At 45.5% G+C, this 19,373-nt stretch overlaps 1 protein-coding gene across 1 annotated transcript in view; it reads left to right on the plus strand.

Moving 5' to 3' along the window:
- Window positions 1–966: 966 nt before the first annotated feature.
- The window catches only part of wnt7aa (wingless-type MMTV integration site family, member 7Aa), a 41,572-nt gene continuing 23,165 nt past the window's right edge, over window positions 967–19,373 (plus strand). Inside the window, exons 1-2 of the mRNA XM_071336961.1 lie at window positions 967–1,362; window positions 1,883–2,109. Of these exons, the coding sequence (XP_071193062.1) occupies window positions 1,292–1,362; window positions 1,883–2,109 (298 nt within the window). The 5' untranslated portion in view covers window positions 967–1,291. The remainder of the gene's footprint in view (window positions 1,363–1,882; window positions 2,110–19,373) is intronic.

The following is a 19,373-nucleotide window of genomic DNA, read 5'->3' on the forward strand; positions in this document are numbered from 1 at the left end:
GTAGTGTAGATAGCAGACTGTCTACATACCATTGGTTATGTAGTGTAGTTAGCAGACTGTCTACATACCGTTGGTCATGTAGGGTAGATAGCAGACTGTCTACATACCGTTGGTCATGTAGTGTAGTTAGCAGACTGTCTACATACCATTGGTCATGTAGTGTAGTTAGCAGACTGTCTACATACCGTTGATCATGTAGTGTAGATAGCAGACTGTCTACATACCATTGGTCATGTAGTGTCTTTAGCAGACTGTCTACATACCATTGGTCATGTAGTGTAGATAGCAGACTGTCTACATACCATTGGTCATGTAGTGTAGATAGCAGACTGTCTACATACCGTTGGTTATGTAGTGTAGTTAGCAGACTGTCTACATACCGTTGGTTATGTAGTGTAGTTAGCAGACTGTCTACATACCGTTGGTCATGTAGTGTAGTTAGCAGACTGTCTACATACCGTTGGTCATGTAGTGTAGTTAGCAGACTGTCTACATACCGTTGGTCATGTAGGGTAGTTAGCAGACTGTCTACATACCGTTGATCATGTAGTGTAGATAGCAGACTGTCTACATACCGTTGGTTAAGTAGTGTAGTTAGCAGACTGTCTACATACCGTTGATCATGTAGGGTAGTTAGCAGACTGTCTACATACCGTTGGTTATGTAGTGTCTTTAGCAGACTGTCTACGTGGCTTTAAAATAATACCCCACGCTACATTCATTCACTCTGTCATGCAAACTCTGCAACAGGAACATGATCAATATAAACTTTGAATTACTGTTTATTATATGAACACTTCAAATCGATATTTTGTATCAACAATGTAATAATTTGGAAGTACATGTCAATCTTTTTTTTATACAAATGCGGTCAGTCACTGTTCCAGACGATCCTAGCGAGTGTCGGTGACTTTGTTTCGGGGGCAGCAGCGGTGTGTCTCAGAGCTGGAGTCAGTGAGCTGCTGGTGCATGTGTTAGCAGCACGCCCTGATAGATATCAGAGATAGATACCATCGGCCCTGCAGGCGAGCACTCGGATCTGTTAGATATCTCTTTCTCTTACGCTACCGGAGACAGGCTGACCAATGCGACACAAACAACTCCAGATATACCCCCAGGATATTTCCGACGCGTTTGCAGAGGAACTTTCATTTGTTCCCCGGAGTCTTTTCTTTCTGTCGTCAATAAGTTTACCTGTAATTCCCGCCGGTCTACCGGCCCGGGCTGGGTGCAGACAGAAGAGAACACGGTCTGGTTGTAGCGGTCATATCAAACCCACTGGCTGGTGATCATGAGCATGAAAACGCGCTGCTGGATTTTCCACATGTTTCTCTGTTTGGGAATAGTGTATTTGAAAATAGGGTGAGTAGCACGTTGTGCATGTTGAGACCTGATAGCGTGGAATTAGGGATGAGAGCTGGGGAATGTTGTCAGGGGATAGCTATGAACACAGATCATATGGGACATGTGGGCAGGAAATAATACCTTCAGAATGGATTGTAAACGAAATAATATTAGCTAGACTAGTTTTTTATTTCATTGTCCCATTAATTGTGACACCTGTTTAAATGAGCTATTCGCCCTAATAGATATGTATTAGCCTACAGTCCTGCACAGTGGGATTTATATTATAGCTTAAATGGAGTTTTAACATTAAACAGAGAATGACACATGAAGAATAACAATAACTCGGATTGAAAATATGTTGAATGGTTTTGTGTTGTAATGTATGTATGATTCATAGTCCCTGTAAAAACGTCAATATACTCGCATGATTATCATTCTCCCCTATGTCCACATATTTTGAAACCATGTTGATGACAAGTATCCGACGCATTATTAATTATTTGACATAATTTAATGTAACTAATACAATTCACAGGGTTTTCTCGTCCGTGGTGGCATTAGGCGCGAGTGTCATCTGTAACAAGATCCCGGGTTTAGCTCCCCGACAGCGGACGATCTGTCAGAGCCGACCGGACGCCATCATAGTGATCGGAGAAGGAGCTCAGATGGGCATCAATGAGTGCCAGTTTCAGTTTAAAAACGGACGGTGGAACTGTTCTGCCCTGGGAGAGAGGACCGTATTTGGAAAAGAGCTGAAAGTGGGTATGTTACAATCATTTCAGTTTCACCACTTACAGAGATTAAATCGATATTATTAGGATACACCTGCCAAAGTGACAGCACTCCGTTCCCAATGTATTTGCCAAGTGCTCAGAAATGTTCTTCCCTTTTTTTGAATGTTATAACACGTGTTCAACCTCTCACTTTAGTTCAGTTTGACCATGACCATCATATGGCATTAGTCCAATTAAAAAGCTGTTTACACTCATCATGTCTGGTATCCTATATTATAGACATCAGATAGCTGAGCAGTGATAGACTTTAACATGTCTGGTATCCTATATTATGGGTATCAGATACCTGAGCAGAGATAGACTTTAATCATGTCTGGTATCCTATATTATGGACATCAGATAGCTGAGCAGTGATAGACTTTAATCATGTCTGGTATCCTATATTATGGACATCAGATACCTGAGCAGTGATAGACTTTAATCATGTCTGGTATCCTATATTATGGACATCAGATAACTGAGCAGTGATAGACTTTAATCATGTCTGGTATCCTATATTATGGACATCAGACATGAATTAATTCACCGATTTCTTCCTTTCATAGTTTTTATTCCTGAGATCAAAGTGTTAAGTAATCAGGTGATGTCAATGTCTATGCTATTGTAACAGTATAACTTTAAACCGTCCCCTCGCCCCGACACGGGCGCGAACCAGGGACCCTCTCCACACATCAACAACTGACACCCACGAAGCGTCGTTACCCATCACTCCACAAAAGCAGCGGTCCTTGCAGAGCAAGGGGAACCACTACTTCTAGGTTTCAGAGCAAGTGACGTAACCGATTGAAACGCTATTAGCGCGTACCCGCTAACTAGCTAGCCATTTCACATCCGTTACACTATAACCAACTTGACTTTTACTGAATGCTATTCCAAACGAATCTTTCCACCTGGCTCAATCTGTAGGTCTAGAATACAGAGGTATGAGAGGCTTCAAAAGCACAGGCAGCTTAAAGAGGCAATCAGTTTCACTGAAAAGCTGAGGGGTGGGCTAGGCGGAGTGCGTGGCTTCCGGGTGGGTAGAAGGATGCTGGTGGGTGGATGGGGACTAAGGGGAAATGAGTTATCTTTGTATGCATTTCTTTGATTGATTATTTTGTACCTGTAGCCCCCCACAAAACAAAATATTAATCACAAAAACAAACTGATGGATGATGGGGCTGGAGATACTGTATGTAACCACTCTCAGATTCATAGACTGTATGTGACCACTCTCAGATTCATAGACTGTATGTAACCACTCTCAGATTCATAGACTGTATGTAACCACTCTCAGATTCATAGACTGGTAGACTGTATGTAACCACTCTCAGATTCATAGACTGTATGTAACCACTCTCAGATTCATAGACTGGTAGACTGTATGTAACCACTCTCAGATTCATAGACTGTATGTAACCACTCTCAGATTCATAGACTGTATGTAACCACTCTCAGATTCATAGACTGTATGTAACCACTCTCAGATTCATAGACTGTATGTAACCACTCTCAGATTCATAGACTGTATGTAACCACTCTCAGATTCATAGACTGTATGTAACCACTCTCAGATTCATAGACTGTATGTGACCACTCTCAGATTCATAGACTGTATGTAACCACTCTCAGATTCATAGACTGGTAGACTGTATGTAACCACTCTCAGATTCATAGACTGTATGTAACCACTCTGAGATTCATAGACTGTATGTAACCACTCTCAGATTCATAGACTGTATGTGACCACTCTCAGATTCATAGACTGTATGTAACCACTCTCAGATTCATAGACTGTATGTAACCACTCTCAGATTCATAGACTGGTAGACTGTATGTAACCACTCTCAGATTCCTAGACTGGTAGACTGTATGTAACCACTCTCAGATTCATAGACTGTATGTAACCACTCTCAGATTCATAGACTGTATGTAACCACTCTCAGATTCATAGACTGGTAGACTGTATGTAACCACTCTCAGATTCATAGACTGTATGTAACCACTCTCAGATTCATAGACTGGTAGACTGTATGTAACCACTCTCAGATTCATAGACTGTATGTAACCACTCTCAGATTCATAGACTGGTAGACTGTATGTAACCACTCTGAGATTCATAGAATGTATGTAACCACTCTGAGATTCATAGACTGTATGTAACCACTCTGAGATTCATAGACTGTATGTAACCACTCTCAGATTCATAGACTGGTAGACTGTATGTAACCACTCTCAGATTCATAGACTGTATGTAACCACTCTCAGATTCATAGACTGTATGTAACCACTCTCAGATTCATAGACTGTATGTAACCACTCTGAGATTCATAGACTGTATGTAACCACTCTCAGATTCATAGACTGTATGTGACCACTCTCAGATTCATAGACTGTATGTAACCACTCTCAGATTCATAGACTGTATGTAACCACTCTCAGATTTATAGACTGTATGTAACCACTCTCAGATTCATAGACTGGTAGACTGTATGTAACCACTCTCAGATTCCTAGACTGGTAGACTGTATGTAACCACTCTCAGATTCATAGACTGTATGTAACCACTCTCAGATTCATAGACTGGTAGACTGTATGTAACCACTCTCATATTCATAGACTGTATGTAACCACTCTCAGATTCGTAGACTGTATGTAACCACTCTCAGATTCATAGACTAGTAGACTGTATGTAACCACTCTCAGATTCATAGACTGGTAGACTGTATGTAACCACTCTCAGATTCATAGACTGTATGTAACCACTCTCAGATTCATAGACTGTATGTAACCACTCTCAGATTCATAGACTGTATGTAACCACTCTGAGATTCATAGACTGTATGTAACCACTCTCAGATTCATAGACTGTATGTGACCACTCTCAGATTCATAGACTGTATGAAACCACTCTCAGATTCATAGACTGTATGTAACCACTCTCAGATTCATAGACTGTATGTAACCACTCTCAGATTCATAGACTGTATGTAACCACTCTCAGATTCATAGACTGGTAGACTGTATGTAACCACTCTCAGATTCCTAGACTGGTAGACTGTATGTAACCACTGAGATTCATAGACTGTATGTAACCACTCTCAGATTCATAGACTGTATGTGACCACTCTCAGATTCATAGACTGTATGTAACCACTCTCAGATTCATAGACTGTATGTAACCACTCTCAGATTCATAGACTGTATGTAACCACTCTCAGATTCATAGACTGTATGTGACCACTCTCAGATTCATAGACTGTATGTAACCACTCTCAGATTCATAGACTGGTAGACTTATGTAACCACTCTCAGATTCATAGACTGTATGTGACCACTCTCAGATTCATAGACTGGTAGACTGTATGTAACCACTCTCAGATTCATAGACTGTATGTGACCACTCTCAGATTCATAGACTGTATGTAACCACTCTCAGATTCATAGACTGTATGTAACCACTCTCAGATTCATAGACTGTATGTAACCACTCTGATTCATAGACTGTATGTAACCACTCTCATATTCATGGACTGTATGTAACCACTCTGATTCATAGACTGTATGTAACCACTCTCAGATTCATAGACTGTATGTGACCACTCTCAGATTCATAGACAGACTGACCATCAATGATATACACTCATAGTTTGAACCATGTTTTGAGGCTATACTGTGTTTGTTTATATTTACTTTGTTTACAAACATTGGCGTAAAACGAGGTTATATGTTGTGTTCTGATGAGGTAGCCAGTTGAACTAAGCTCATGAGGCATTTATCAGTTATATTCTTCAACAGTCAATGGGTACACATCAAGTATTCAATCAATGATTACACATCAAGTATTTAATCAATGATTACACATCAAGTATTTAATCAATGGGTACACATCAAGTATTCAATCAATGAGTACACATCAAGTATTTAATCAATGATTACACATCAAGTATTTAATCAATGATTACACATCAAGTATTTAATCAATGATTACACATCAAGTATTTTGAAGTCCACAAATGGACGTTGCAACTGCAGATTTCCCCTTTGATTGGCCTGTTTATGGATTATAAAGAAAATAGCCATAAATATAATAGAATTTACAATCAAATGTAGGCTATTCCTTCTATAGTATATATATTTTTTCAATGGCTTTGGTGCAAGTCTGTTCATAACTTTTAGTACAAAACTCCAAACAGATCATGGAAAATACAGCTACAAATCTGTAAACACATTTTCAATTGGTTTAGTACAACACACAACATCATACAGTCACTTTTTCACCCAACTTAAACAGTAATACACATTGCAATGCATGTTCATATATAGAGCATTTGCTTTTCACAATACAATGTCCAAATTACTGATTGTCTTCTCATTTGTTAAAATGTTTTTTTAAACTGGTTTGTCTAAAGCAGATTTTATAGCCCGGATCCGCTGTTCTTTTTCCCAACAGATGGCGCCCCACTGCTTGTTGTGAGAGAGAAAAAATATAGTTTGAAGGAAAACATGGGGGGTTTTGCTTAGCCATATCTGCTGGGCTGGCCTAGCCATATCTGCTGGGCTGGCCTAGCCATATCTGCTGGGCTGGCCTAGCCATATCTGCTGGGCTGGCCTAGCCATATCTGCTGGGCTGGCCTAGCCATCTCTGCTGGGCTGGCCTAGCCATATCTGCTGGGCTGGCCTAGCCATATCTGCTGGGCTGGCCTAGCCATATCTGCTGGGCTGGCCTAGCCATATCTGCTGGGCTGGCCTAGCCATATCTGCTGGGTTGGCCTAGCCATATCTGCTTGGCTGGCCTAGCCATATCTGCTGGGCTGGTTTAGCCATATCTGCTGGGCTGGCCTAGCCATCTCTGCTGGGCTGGCCTAGCCATCTCTGCTGGGCTGGCCTAGCCATATCTGCTGGGCTGGCCTAGCCATATCTGCTGGGCTGGCCTAGCCATATCTGCTTGGCTGGCCTAGCCATATCTGCTTGGCTGGCCTAGCCATATCTGCTGGGCTGGCCTAGCCATATCTGCTGGGCTGGCCTAGCCATATCTGGCCTAGCCATATCTGCTGGGCTGGCCTAGCCATATCTGCTGGGCTGGCCTAGCCATATCTGCTGGGCTGGTTTAGCCATATCTGCTGGGCTGGCCTAGCCATATCTGCTGGGCTGGCCTAGCCATCTCTGCTGGGCTGGCCTAGCCATATCTGCTGGGCTGGCCTAGCCATCTCTGCTGCGCTGGCCTAGCCATATCTGCTGGGCTGGCCTAGTCTGGAAACACGACGCCATAACGTGGTCTGGAAACACGACGCCATAACGTGGTCTGGAAACACGACGCCATAACGTGGTCTGCGGTTGCTCTCTAAATCGCCATTGGAGGTGGCTTATGGTAGTTTAAGATCTAAAGTGAACTAGATACACTGCGTGTACAAAACATTAGGAACAGATTACTAATATTGAGTTGCACCCCCTTTTGCCCTCAGAACAGCATCAATTTGCTGTGGCATGGACTCTACAACGTGTCAAATGACCCGTTTTCCACCACTGGCCTGCTGTTGGCTGGTTGTCCTCTGGGTGGCGGACCATTCTTGATACACACGGGAAACTGTTAACTAAAAGTTAACTAGATGTATCTAGCTGTTTAAGATCTAAAGTTAACTAGATCTATCTAGCTGTTTAGGATCTAAAGTTAACTAGATCTATCTAGCTGTTTAAGATCTAAAGTTAACTAGATCTATCTAGATGTTTAAGATCTAAAGTGAACTAGATCTATCTAGCTGCTTAGGATCTAAAGTTAACTAGATCTATCTAGCTGTTTAAGATCTAAAGTTAACCAGATCTATCTAGCTGTTTAAGATCTAAAGTTAACTAGATCTATCTAGCTGTTTAAGATCTAAAGTGAACTAGATCTATCTAGCTGCTTAGGATCTAAAGTTAACTAGATCTATCTAGCTGTTTAAGATCTAAAGTAAACTAGATCTATCTAGCTGTTTAAGATCTAAAGTGAACTAGATCTATCAGAACAATGTGCTGCATACCTGTAGCTATCGGTCCAGAACAATGTGCTGCATACCTGTAGCTATCGGTCCAGAACAATGTGCTGCATACCTGTAGCTATCGGTCCAGAACAATGTGCTGCATACCTGTAGCTATCGGTCCAGAACAATGTGCTGCATACCTGTAGCTATCGGTCCAGAACAATGTGCTGCGTACCTGTAGCTATCGGTCCAGAACAATGTCCTGCATACCTGTAGCTATCGGTCCAGAACAATGTGCTGCATACCTGTAGCTATCGGTCCAGAACAATGTGCTGCGTACCTGTAGCTATCGGTCCAGAACAATGTCCTGCGTACCTGTAGCTATCGGTCCAGAACAATGTGCTGCGTACCTGTAGCTATCGGTCCAGAACAATGTCCTGCATACCTGTAGCTATCGGTCCAGAACAATGTGCTGCGTACCTGTAGCTATCGGTCCAGAACAATGTGCTGCGTACCTGTAGCTATCGGTCCAGAACAATGTGCTGCGTACCTGTAGCTATCGGTCCAGAACAATGTGCTGCATACCTGTAGCTATCGGTCCAGAACAATGTTCTGCATACCTGTAGCTATCGGTCCAGAACAATGTGCTGCATACCTGTAGCTATCGGTCCAGAACAATGTGCTGCGTACCTGTAGCTATCGGTCCAGAACAATGTGCTGCGTACCTGTAGCTATCGGTCCAGAACAATGTGCTGCATACCTGTAGCTATCGGTCCAGAACAATGTGCTGCATACCTGTAGCTATCGGTCCAGAACAATGTGCTGCATACCTGTAGCTATCGGTCCAGAACACTGTGCTGCGTACCTGTAGCTATCGGTCCAGAACAATGTCCTGCGTACCTGTAGCTATCGGTCCAGAACAATGTGCTGCGTACCTGTAGCTATCGGTCCAGAACAATGTGCTGCATACCTGTAGCTATCGGTCCAGAACAATGTGATTGCCCTGTCAATCAATGTGCGCCTCCCGGGTGGCGCAGTGGTCTAGGGCACTGCATCGCAGTGCTAGCTGCGCCACCAGAGTCTCTGGGTTCGCGCCCAGGCTGGGCTGGGTTCGCGCCCAGGCTCTGTCGCAGCCGGCCGCAACCGGGAGATCCGTGGGGCGACGCACAATTGGCATAGCGTCGTCCGGGTTAGGGAGGGTTTGGCCGGTAGGGATATCCTTGTCTCAGTATGTATAAAAAAAATAAAAAAAAATGTAATAAAATGTATGCACTCTACTGTAAGTCGCTCTGGATAAGAGCGTCTGCTCTTGGCCAGTAGGGATATCCTTGTCTCAGTATGTAAAAATGTAATAAAATGTATGCACTCTACTGTAAGTCGCTCTGGATAAGAGCGTCTGCTAAATGACTAAAATGTAAATGTAATGTGCTGCATACCTGTAGCTATCGGTCCAGAACAATGTGCTGCATACCTGTAGCTATCGGTCCAGAACAATGTGCTGCGTACCTGTAGCTATCGGTCCAGAACAATGTGCTGCGTACCTGTAGCTATCGGTCCAGAACAATGTGCTGCGTACCTGTAGCTATCGGTCCAGAACAATGTGCTGCATACCTGTAGCTATCGGTCCAGAACAATGTGCTGCATACCTGTAGCTATCAGTCCAGAACAATGTGCTGCATACCTGTAGCTATCGGTCCAGAACAATGTGCTGCATACCTGTAGCTATCGGTCCAGAACAATGTGCTGCATACCTGTAGCTATCGGTCCAGAACAATGTGCTGCATACCTGTAGCTATCGGTCCAGAACAATGTGCTGCATACCTGTAGCTATCGGTCCAGAACAATGTGCTGCGTACCTGTAGCTATCGGTCCAGAACAATGTCCTGCGTACCTGTAGCTATCGGTCCAGAACAATGTGCTGCATACCTGTAGCTATCGGTCCAGAACAATGTGCTGCGTACCTGTAGCTATCGGTCCAGAACAATGTGCTGCATACCTGTAGCTATCGGTCCAGAACGATGTGCTGCATACCTGTAGCTATCGGTCCAGAACAATGTGCTGCATACCTGTAGCTATCGGTCTAGAACAATGTGCTGCATACCTGTAGCTATCAGTCCAGAACAATGTGCTGCATACCTGTAGCTATCGGTCCAGAACAATGTGCTGCGTACCTGTAGCTATCGGTCCAGAACAATGTGCTGCATACCTGTAGCTATCGGTCCAGAACAATGTGCTGCATACCTGTAGCTATCAGTCCAGAACAATGTGCTGCATACCTGTAGCTATCGGTCCAGAACAATGTGCTGCATACCTGTAGCTATCGGTCCAGAACAATGTCCTGCATACCTGTAGCTATCGGTCCAGAACAATGTGCTGCGTACCTGTAGCTATCGGTCCAGAACAATGTGCTGCGTACCTGTAGCTATCGGTCCAGAACAATGTTCTGCATACCTGTAGCTATCGGTCCAGAACTGTGAATCGCATAACGCTGGCAGACAGAACAATGTTCTGCATACCTGTAGCTATCGGTCCAGAACAATGTGCTGCGTACCTGTAGCTATCGGTCCAGAACAATGTGCTGCATACCTGTAGCTATCGGTCCAGAACAATGTGCTGCATACCTGTAGCTATCGGTCCAGAACAATGTTCTGCATACCTGTAGCTATCGGTCCAGAACAATGTTCTGCATACCTGTAGCTATCGGTCCAGAACTGTGAATCTCATAACGCTGGCAGACAGAACAATGTTCTGCATACCTGTAGCTATCGGTCCAGAACAATGTGCTGCGTACCTGTAGCTATCGGTCCAGAACAATGTGCTGCGTACCTGTAGCTATCGGTCCAGAACAATGTGCTGCGTACCTGTAGCTATCGGTCCAGAACAATGTGCTGCATACCTGTAGCTATCGGTCCAGAACAATGTTCTGCATACCTGTAGCTATCGGTCCAGAACAATGTGCTGCATACCTGTAGCTATCGGTCCAGAACAATGTGCTGCGTACCTGTAGCTATCGGTCCAGAACAATGTGCTGCATACCTGTAGCTATCGGTCCAGAACAATGTGCTGCATACCTGTAGCTATCGGTCCAGAACAATGTGCTGCATACCTGTAGCTATCGGTCCAGAACAATGTGCTGCATACCTGTAGCTATCGGTCTAGAACAATGTGCTGCATACCTGTAGCTATCGGTCCAGAACAATGTGCTGCATACCTGTAGCTATCGGTCCAGAACACTGTGCTGCGTACCTGTAGCTATCGGTCCAGAACAATGTCCTGCGTACCTGTAGCTATCGGTCCAGAACAATGTGCTGCGTACCTGTAGCTATCGGTCCAGAACAATGTGCTGCATACCTGTAGCTATCGGTCCAGAACAATGTGATTGCCCTGTCAATCAATGTGCGCCTCCCGGGTGGCGCAGTGGTCTAGGGCACTGCATCGCAGTGCTAGCTGCGCCACCAGAGTCTCTGGGTTCGCGCCCAGGCTGGGCTGGGTTCGCGCCCAGGCTCTGTCGCAGCCGGCCGCAACCGGGAGATCCGTGGGGCGACGCACAATTGGCATAGCGTCGTCCGGGTTATGGAGGGTTTGGCCGGTAGGGATATCCTTGTCTCAGTATGTATAAAAAAAAAAATAATAAAAAAAAAATGTAATAAAATGTATGCACTCTACTGTAAGTCGCTCTGGATAAGAGCGTCTGCTCTTGGCCAGTAGGGATATCCTTGTCTCAGTATGTAAAAATGTAATAAAATGTATGCACTCTACTGTAAGTCGCTCTGGATAAGAGCGTCTGCTAAATGACTAAAATGTAAATGTAATGTGCTGCATACCTGTAGCTATCGGTCCAGAACAATGTGCTGCATACCTGTAGCTATCGGTCCAGAACAATGTGCTGCGTACCTGTAGCTATCGGTCCAGAACAATGTGCTGCGTACCTGTAGCTATCGGTCCAGAACAATGTGCTGCGTACCTGTAGCTATCGGTCCAGAACAATGTGCTGCATACCTGTAGCTATCGGTCCAGAACAATGTGCTGCATACCTGTAGCTATCAGTCCAGAACAATGTGCTGCATACCTGTAGCTATCGGTCCAGAACAATGTGCTGCATACCTGTAGCTATCGGTCCAGAACAATGTGCTGCATACCTGTAGCTATCGGTCCAGAACAATGTGCTGCATACCTGTAGCTATCGGTCCAGAACAATGTGCTGCATACCTGTAGCTATCGGTCCAGAACAATGTGCTGCGTACCTGTAGCTATCGGTCCAGAACAATGTCCTGCGTACCTGTAGCTATCGGTCCAGAACAATGTGCTGCATACCTGTAGCTATCGGTCCAGAACAATGTGCTGCGTACCTGTAGCTATCGGTCCAGAACAATGTGCTGCATACCTGTAGCTATCGGTCCAGAACGATGTGCTGCATACCTGTAGCTATCGGTCCAGAACAATGTGCTGCATACCTGTAGCTATCGGTCTAGAACAATGTGCTGCATACCTGTAGCTATCAGTCCAGAACAATGTGCTGCATACCTGTAGCTATCGGTCCAGAACAATGTGCTGCGTACCTGTAGCTATCGGTCCAGAACAATGTGCTGCATACCTGTAGCTATCGGTCCAGAACAATGTGCTGCATACCTGTAGCTATCAGTCCAGAACAATGTGCTGCATACCTGTAGCTATCGGTCCAGAACAATGTGCTGCATACCTGTAGCTATCGGTCCAGAACAATGTCCTGCATACCTGTAGCTATCGGTCCAGAACAATGTGCTGCGTACCTGTAGCTATCGGTCCAGAACAATGTGCTGCGTACCTGTAGCTATCGGTCCAGAACAATGTTCTGCATACCTGTAGCTATCGGTCCAGAACTGTGAATCGCATAACGCTGGCAGACAGAACAATGTTCTGCATACCTGTAGCTATCGGTCCAGAACAATGTGCTGCGTACCTGTAGCTATCGGTCCAGAACAATGTGCTGCATACCTGTAGCTATCGGTCCAGAACAATGTGCTGCATACCTGTAGCTATCGGTCCAGAACAATGTTCTGCATACCTGTAGCTATCGGTCCAGAACAATGTTCTGCATACCTGTAGCTATCGGTCCAGAACTGTGAATCTCATAACGCTGGCAGACAGAACAATGTTCTGCATACCTGTAGCTATCGGTCCAGAACAATGTGCTGCGTACCTGTAGCTATCGGTCCAGAACAATGTGCTGCGTACCTGTAGCTATCGGTCCAGAACAATGTGCTGCGTACCTGTAGCTATCGGTCCAGAACAATGTGCTGCATACCTGTAGCTATCGGTCCAGAACAATGTTCTGCATACCTGTAGCTATCGGTCCAGAACAATGTGCTGCATACCTGTAGCTATCGGTCCAGAACAATGTGCTGCGTACCTGTAGCTATCGGTCCAGAACAATGTGCTGCATACCTGTAGCTATCGGTCCAGAACAATGTGCTGCATACCTGTAGCTATCGGTCCAGAACAATGTGCTGCATACCTGTAGCTATCGGTCTAGAACAATGTGCTGCATACCTGTAGCTATCGGTCCAGAACAATGTGCTGCATACCTGTAGCTATCGGTCCAGAACACTGTGCTGCGTACCTGTAGCTATCGGTCCAGAACAATGTCCTGCGTACCTGTAGCTATCGGTCCAGAACAATGTGCTGCGTACCTGTAGCTATCGGTCCAGAACAATGTGCTGCATACCTGTAGCTATCGGTCCAGAACAATGTGATTGCCCTGTCAATCAATGTGCGCCTCCCGGGTGGCGCAGTGGTCTAGGGCACTGCATCACAGTGCTAGCTGCGCCACCAGAGTCTCTGGGTTCGCGCCCAGGCTGGGCTGGGTTCGCGCCCAGGCTCTGTCGCAGCCGGCCGCAACCGGGAGATCCGTGGGGCGACGCACAATTGGCATAGCGTCGTCCGGGTTATGGAGGGTTTGGCCGGTAGGGATATCCTTGTCTCAGTATGTATAAAAAAAAAAATAATAAAAAAAAAAATGTAATAAAATGTATGCACTCTACTGTAAGTCGCTCTGGATAAGAGCGTCTGCTCTTGGCCAGTAGGGATATCCTTGTCTCAGTATGTAAAAATGTAATAAAATGTATGCACTCTACTGTAAGTCGCTCTGGATAAGAGCGTCTGCTAAATGACTAAAATGTAAATGTAATGTGCTGCATACCTGTAGCTATCGGTCCAGAACAATGTGCTGCATACCTGTAGCTATCGGTCCAGAACAATGTGCTGCGTACCTGTAGCTATCGGTCCAGAACAATGTGCTGCGTACCTGTAGCTATCGGTCCAGAACAATGTGCTGCGTACCTGTAGCTATCGGTCCAGAACAATGTGCTGCATACCTGTAGCTATCGGTCCAGAACAATGTGCTGCATACCTGTAGCTATCGGTCCAGAACAATGTGCTGCATACCTGTAGCTATCGGTCCAGAACAATGTGCTGCATACCTGTAGCTATCGGTCCAGAACAATGTGCTGCATACCTGTAGCTATCGGTCCAGAACAATGTGCTGCATACCTGTAGCTATCGGTCCAGAACAATGTGCTGCGTACCTGTAGCTATCGGTCCAGAACAATGTCCTGCGTACCTGTAGCTATCGGTCCAGAACAATGTGCTGCATACCTGTAGCTATCGGTCCAGAACAATGTGCTGCGTACCTGTAGCTATCGGTCCAGAACAATGTGCTGCATACCTGTAGCTATCGGTCCAGAATGATGTGCTGCATACCTGTAGCTATCGGTCCAGAACAATGTGCTGCATACCTGTAGCTATCGGTCTAGAACAATGTGCTGCATACCTGTAGCTATCAGTCCAGAACAATGTGCTGCATACCTGTAGCTATCGGTCCAGAACAATGTGCTGCGCACCTGTAGCTATCGGTCCAGAACAATGTGCTGCATACCTGTAGCTATCGGTCCAGAACAATGTGCTGCATACCTGTAGCTATCAGTCCAGAACAATGTGCTGCATACCTGTAGCTATCGGTCCAGAACAATGTGCTGCATACCTGTAGCTATCGGTCCAGAACAATGTCCTGCATACCTGTAGCTATCGGTCCAGAACAATGTGCTGCGTACCTGTAGCTATCGGTCCAGAACAATGTGCTGCGTACCTGTAGCTATCGGTCCAGAACAATGTTCTGCATACCTGTAGCTATCGGTCCAGAACAATGTTCTGCATACCTGTAGCTATCGGTCCAGAACTGTGAATCGCATAACGCTGGCAGACAGAACAATGTTCTGCATACCTGTAGCTATCGGTCCAGAACAATGTGCTGCGTACCTGTAGCTATCGGTCCAGAACAATGTGCTGCATACCTGTAGCTATCGGTCCAGAACAATGTGCTGCATCCCTGTAGCTATCGGTCCAGAACAATGTTCTGCATACCTGTAGCTATCGGTCCAGAACAATGTTCTGCATACCTGTAGCTATCGGTCCAGAACTGTGAATCTCATAACGCTGGCAGACAGAACAATGTTCTGCATACCTGTAGCTATCGGTCCAGAACAATGTGCTGCGTACCTGTAGCTATCGGTCCAGAACAATGTGCTGCATACCTTTAGCTATCGGTCCAGAACAATGTTCTGCATACCTGTAGCTATCGGTCCAGAACAATGTGCTGCATACCTGTAGCTATCGGTCCAGAACAATGTTCTGCATACCTGTAGCTATCGGTCCAGACGAATGTTCTGCATACCTGTAGCTATCGGTCCAGAACTGTGAATCTCATAACGCTGGCAGACAGAACAATGTTCTGCATACCTGTAGCTATCGGTCCAGAACAATGTTCTGCATACCTGTAGCTATCGGTCCAGAACTGTGAATCTCATAACGCTGGCAGACAGAACAATGTTCTGCATACCTGTAGCTATCGGTCCAGAACAATGTGCTGCGTACCTGTAGTTATCGGTCCAGAACAATGTGCTGCGTACCTGTAGCTATCGGTCCAGAACAATGTCCTGCGTACCTGTAGCTATCGGTCCAGAACAATGTGCTGCATACCTGTAGCTATCGGTCCAGAACAATGTGCTGCGTACCTGTAGCTATCGGTCCAGAACAATGTGCTGCGTACCTGTAGCTATCGGTCCAGAACAATGTCCTGCGTACCTGTAGCTATCGGTCCAGAACAATGTGCTGCATACCTGTAGCTATCGGTCCAGAACAATGTGCTGCGTACCTGTAGCTATCGGTCCAGAACAATGTGCTGCATACCTGTAGCTATCGGTCCAGAACAATGTGCTGCATACCTGTAGCTATCGGTCCAGAACAATGTGCTGCATACCTGTAGCTATCGGTCCAGAACAATGTGCTGCGTACCTGTAGCTATCGGTCCAGAACAATGTCCTGCGTACCTGTAGCTATCGGTCCAGAACAATGTGCTGCATACCTGTAGCTATCGGTCCAGAACAATGTGCTGCGTACCTGTAGCTATCGGTCCAGAACAATGTGCTGCATACCTGTAGCTATCGGTCCAGAACAATGTGCTGCATACCTGTAGCTATCGGTCCAGAACAATGTGCTGCGTACCTGTAGCTATCGGTCTAGAACAATGTGCTGCATACCTGTAGCTATCGGTCCAGAACAATGTGCTGCATACCTGTAGCTATCGGTCCAGAACAATGTGCTGCATACCTGTAGCTATCGGTCCAGAACAATGTGCTGCGTACCTGTAGCTATCGGTCCAGAACAATGTGCTGCATACCTGTAGCTATCGGTCCAGAACAATGTGCTGCATACCTGTAGCTATCGGTCCAGAACAATGTGCTGCATACCTGTAGCTATCGGTCCAGAACAATGTGCTGCATACCTGTAGCTATCGGTCCAGAACAATGTCCTGCATACCTGTAGCTATCGGTTCAGAACAATGTGCTGCGTACCTGTAGCTATCGGTCCAGAACAATGTGCTGCGTACCTGTAGCTATCGGTCCAGAACAATGTTCTGCATACCTGTAGCTATCGGTCCAGAACTGTGAATCTCATAACGCTGGCAGACAGAACAATGTTCTGCATACCTGTAGCTATCGGTCCAGAACAATGTGCTGCGTACCTGTAGCTATCGGTCCAGAACAATGTGCGGCATACCTGTAGCTATCGGTCCAGAACAATGTGCTGCATACCTGTAGCTATCGGTCCAGAACAATGTTCTGCATACCTGTAGCTATCGGTCCAGAACAATGTTCTGCATACCTGTAGCTATCGGTCCAGAACTGTGAATCTCATAACGCTGGCAGACAGAACAATGTTCTGCATACCTGTAGCTATCGGTCCAGAACAATGTGCTGCGTACCTGTAGCTATCGGTCCAGAACAATGTGCTGCATACCTTTAGCTATCGGTCCAGAACAATGTTCTGCATACCTTTAGCTATCGGTCCAGAACAATGTGCTGCATACCTGTAGCTATCGGTCCAGAACAATGTTCTGCATAACTGTAGCTATCGGTCCAGACCAATGTTCTGCATACCTGTAGCTATCGGTCCAGAACTGTGAATCTCATAACGCTGGCAGACAGAACAATGTTCTGCATACCTGTAGCTATCGGTCCAGAACAATGTTCTGCATACCTGTAGCTATCGGTCCAGAACTGTGAATCTCATAACGCTGGCAGACAGAACAATGTTCTGCATACCTGTAGCTATCGGTCCAGAACAATGTGCTGCGTACCTGTAGTTATCGGTCCAGAACAATGTCCTGCATACCTTTAGCTATCGGTCCAGAACAATGTTCTGCATACCTGTAGCTATCGGTCCAGAACTGTGAATCTCATAACGCTGGCAGACAGAACAATGTTCTGCATACCTGTAGCTATCGGTCCAGAACAATGTGCTGCATACCTGTAGCTATCGGTCCAGAACAATGTGCTGCATACCTGTAGCTATCGGTCCAGAACAATGTGCTGCATACCTGTAGCTATCGGTCTAGAACAATGTGCTGCATACCTGTAGCTATCGGTCCAGAACAATGTGCTGCATACCTGTAGCTATCGGTCCAGAACAATGTGCTGCGTACCTGTAGCTATCGGTCCAGAACTGTGAATCTCATAACGCTGGCAGACAGAACAATGTTCTGCATACCTGTAGCTATCGGTCCAGAACAATGTGCTGCGTACCTGTAGCTATCGGTCCAGAACAATGTGCTGCATACCTGTAGCTATCGGTCCAGAACAATGTGCTGCATACCTGTAGCTATCGGTCCAGAACAATGTTCTGCATACATGTAGCTATCGGTCCAGAACAATGTTCTGCATACCTGTAGCTATCGGTCCAGAACTGTGAATCTCATAACGCTGGCAGACAGAACAATGTTCTGCATACCTGTAGCTATCGGTCCAGAACAATGTGCTGCGTACCTGTAGCTATCGGTCCAGAATAATGTGCTGCATACCTGTAGCTATCGGTCCAGAACAATGTTCTGCATACCTGTAGCTGTCGGTCCAGAACAATGTTCTGCATACCTGTAGCTATCGGTCCAGAACAATGTGCTGCATACCTGTAGCTATCGGTCCAGAACTGTGAATCTCATAACGCTGGCAGACAGAACAATGTTCTGCATACCTGTAGCTATCGGTCCAGAACAATGTGCTCCATACCTGTAGCTATTGGTCCAGAACAATGTTCTGCATACCTGTAGCTATCGGTCCAGAACTGTGAATCTCATAACGCTGGCAGACAGAACAATGTTCTGCATACCTGTAGCTATCGGTCCAGAACAATGTGCTGCGTACCTGTAGCTATCGGTCCAGAACAATGTGCTGCATACCTGTAGCTATCGGTCCAGAACAATGTGCTGCATACCTGTAGCTATCGGTCCAGAACAATGTGCTGCGTACCTGTAGCTATCGGTCCAGAACTGTGAATCTCATAACGCTGGCAGACAGAACAATGTGCTGCGTACCTGTAGCTATCGGTCCAGAACAATGTGCTGCGTACCTGTAGCTATCGGTCCAGAACTGTGAATCTCATAACGCTGGCAGACAGATCATACATCATCTACTGGTGAGATACAGAAACATGGTGTACATTTCCTACAATTACATTTTCGGACAAAGACTACTTCCTCTCACCTGCAGGTGTTCAGACATGATTGGTCAGGATTAACAAGAGTAAACTAGTGAACCCTTTCCACTCCATCTGCTCCGGGTAGCAAGGGTTAGGATGTTATACACACAAAACAAATGGTTCTATATAATTCCAAATAAGAGTTATTTGGCTTGTAAGCAAAGGGGAACCATTTTTAGTGCTACTGTATATAGAAACTTGTTTTGAAGGTTCTATAAAGAACCGT

Source organism: Salvelinus alpinus, chromosome 12 (genome assembly GCF_045679555.1).
Source record: "Salvelinus alpinus chromosome 12, SLU_Salpinus.1, whole genome shotgun sequence".
NCBI classification, from domain to species: domain Eukaryota; kingdom Metazoa; phylum Chordata; class Actinopteri; order Salmoniformes; family Salmonidae; genus Salvelinus; species Salvelinus alpinus.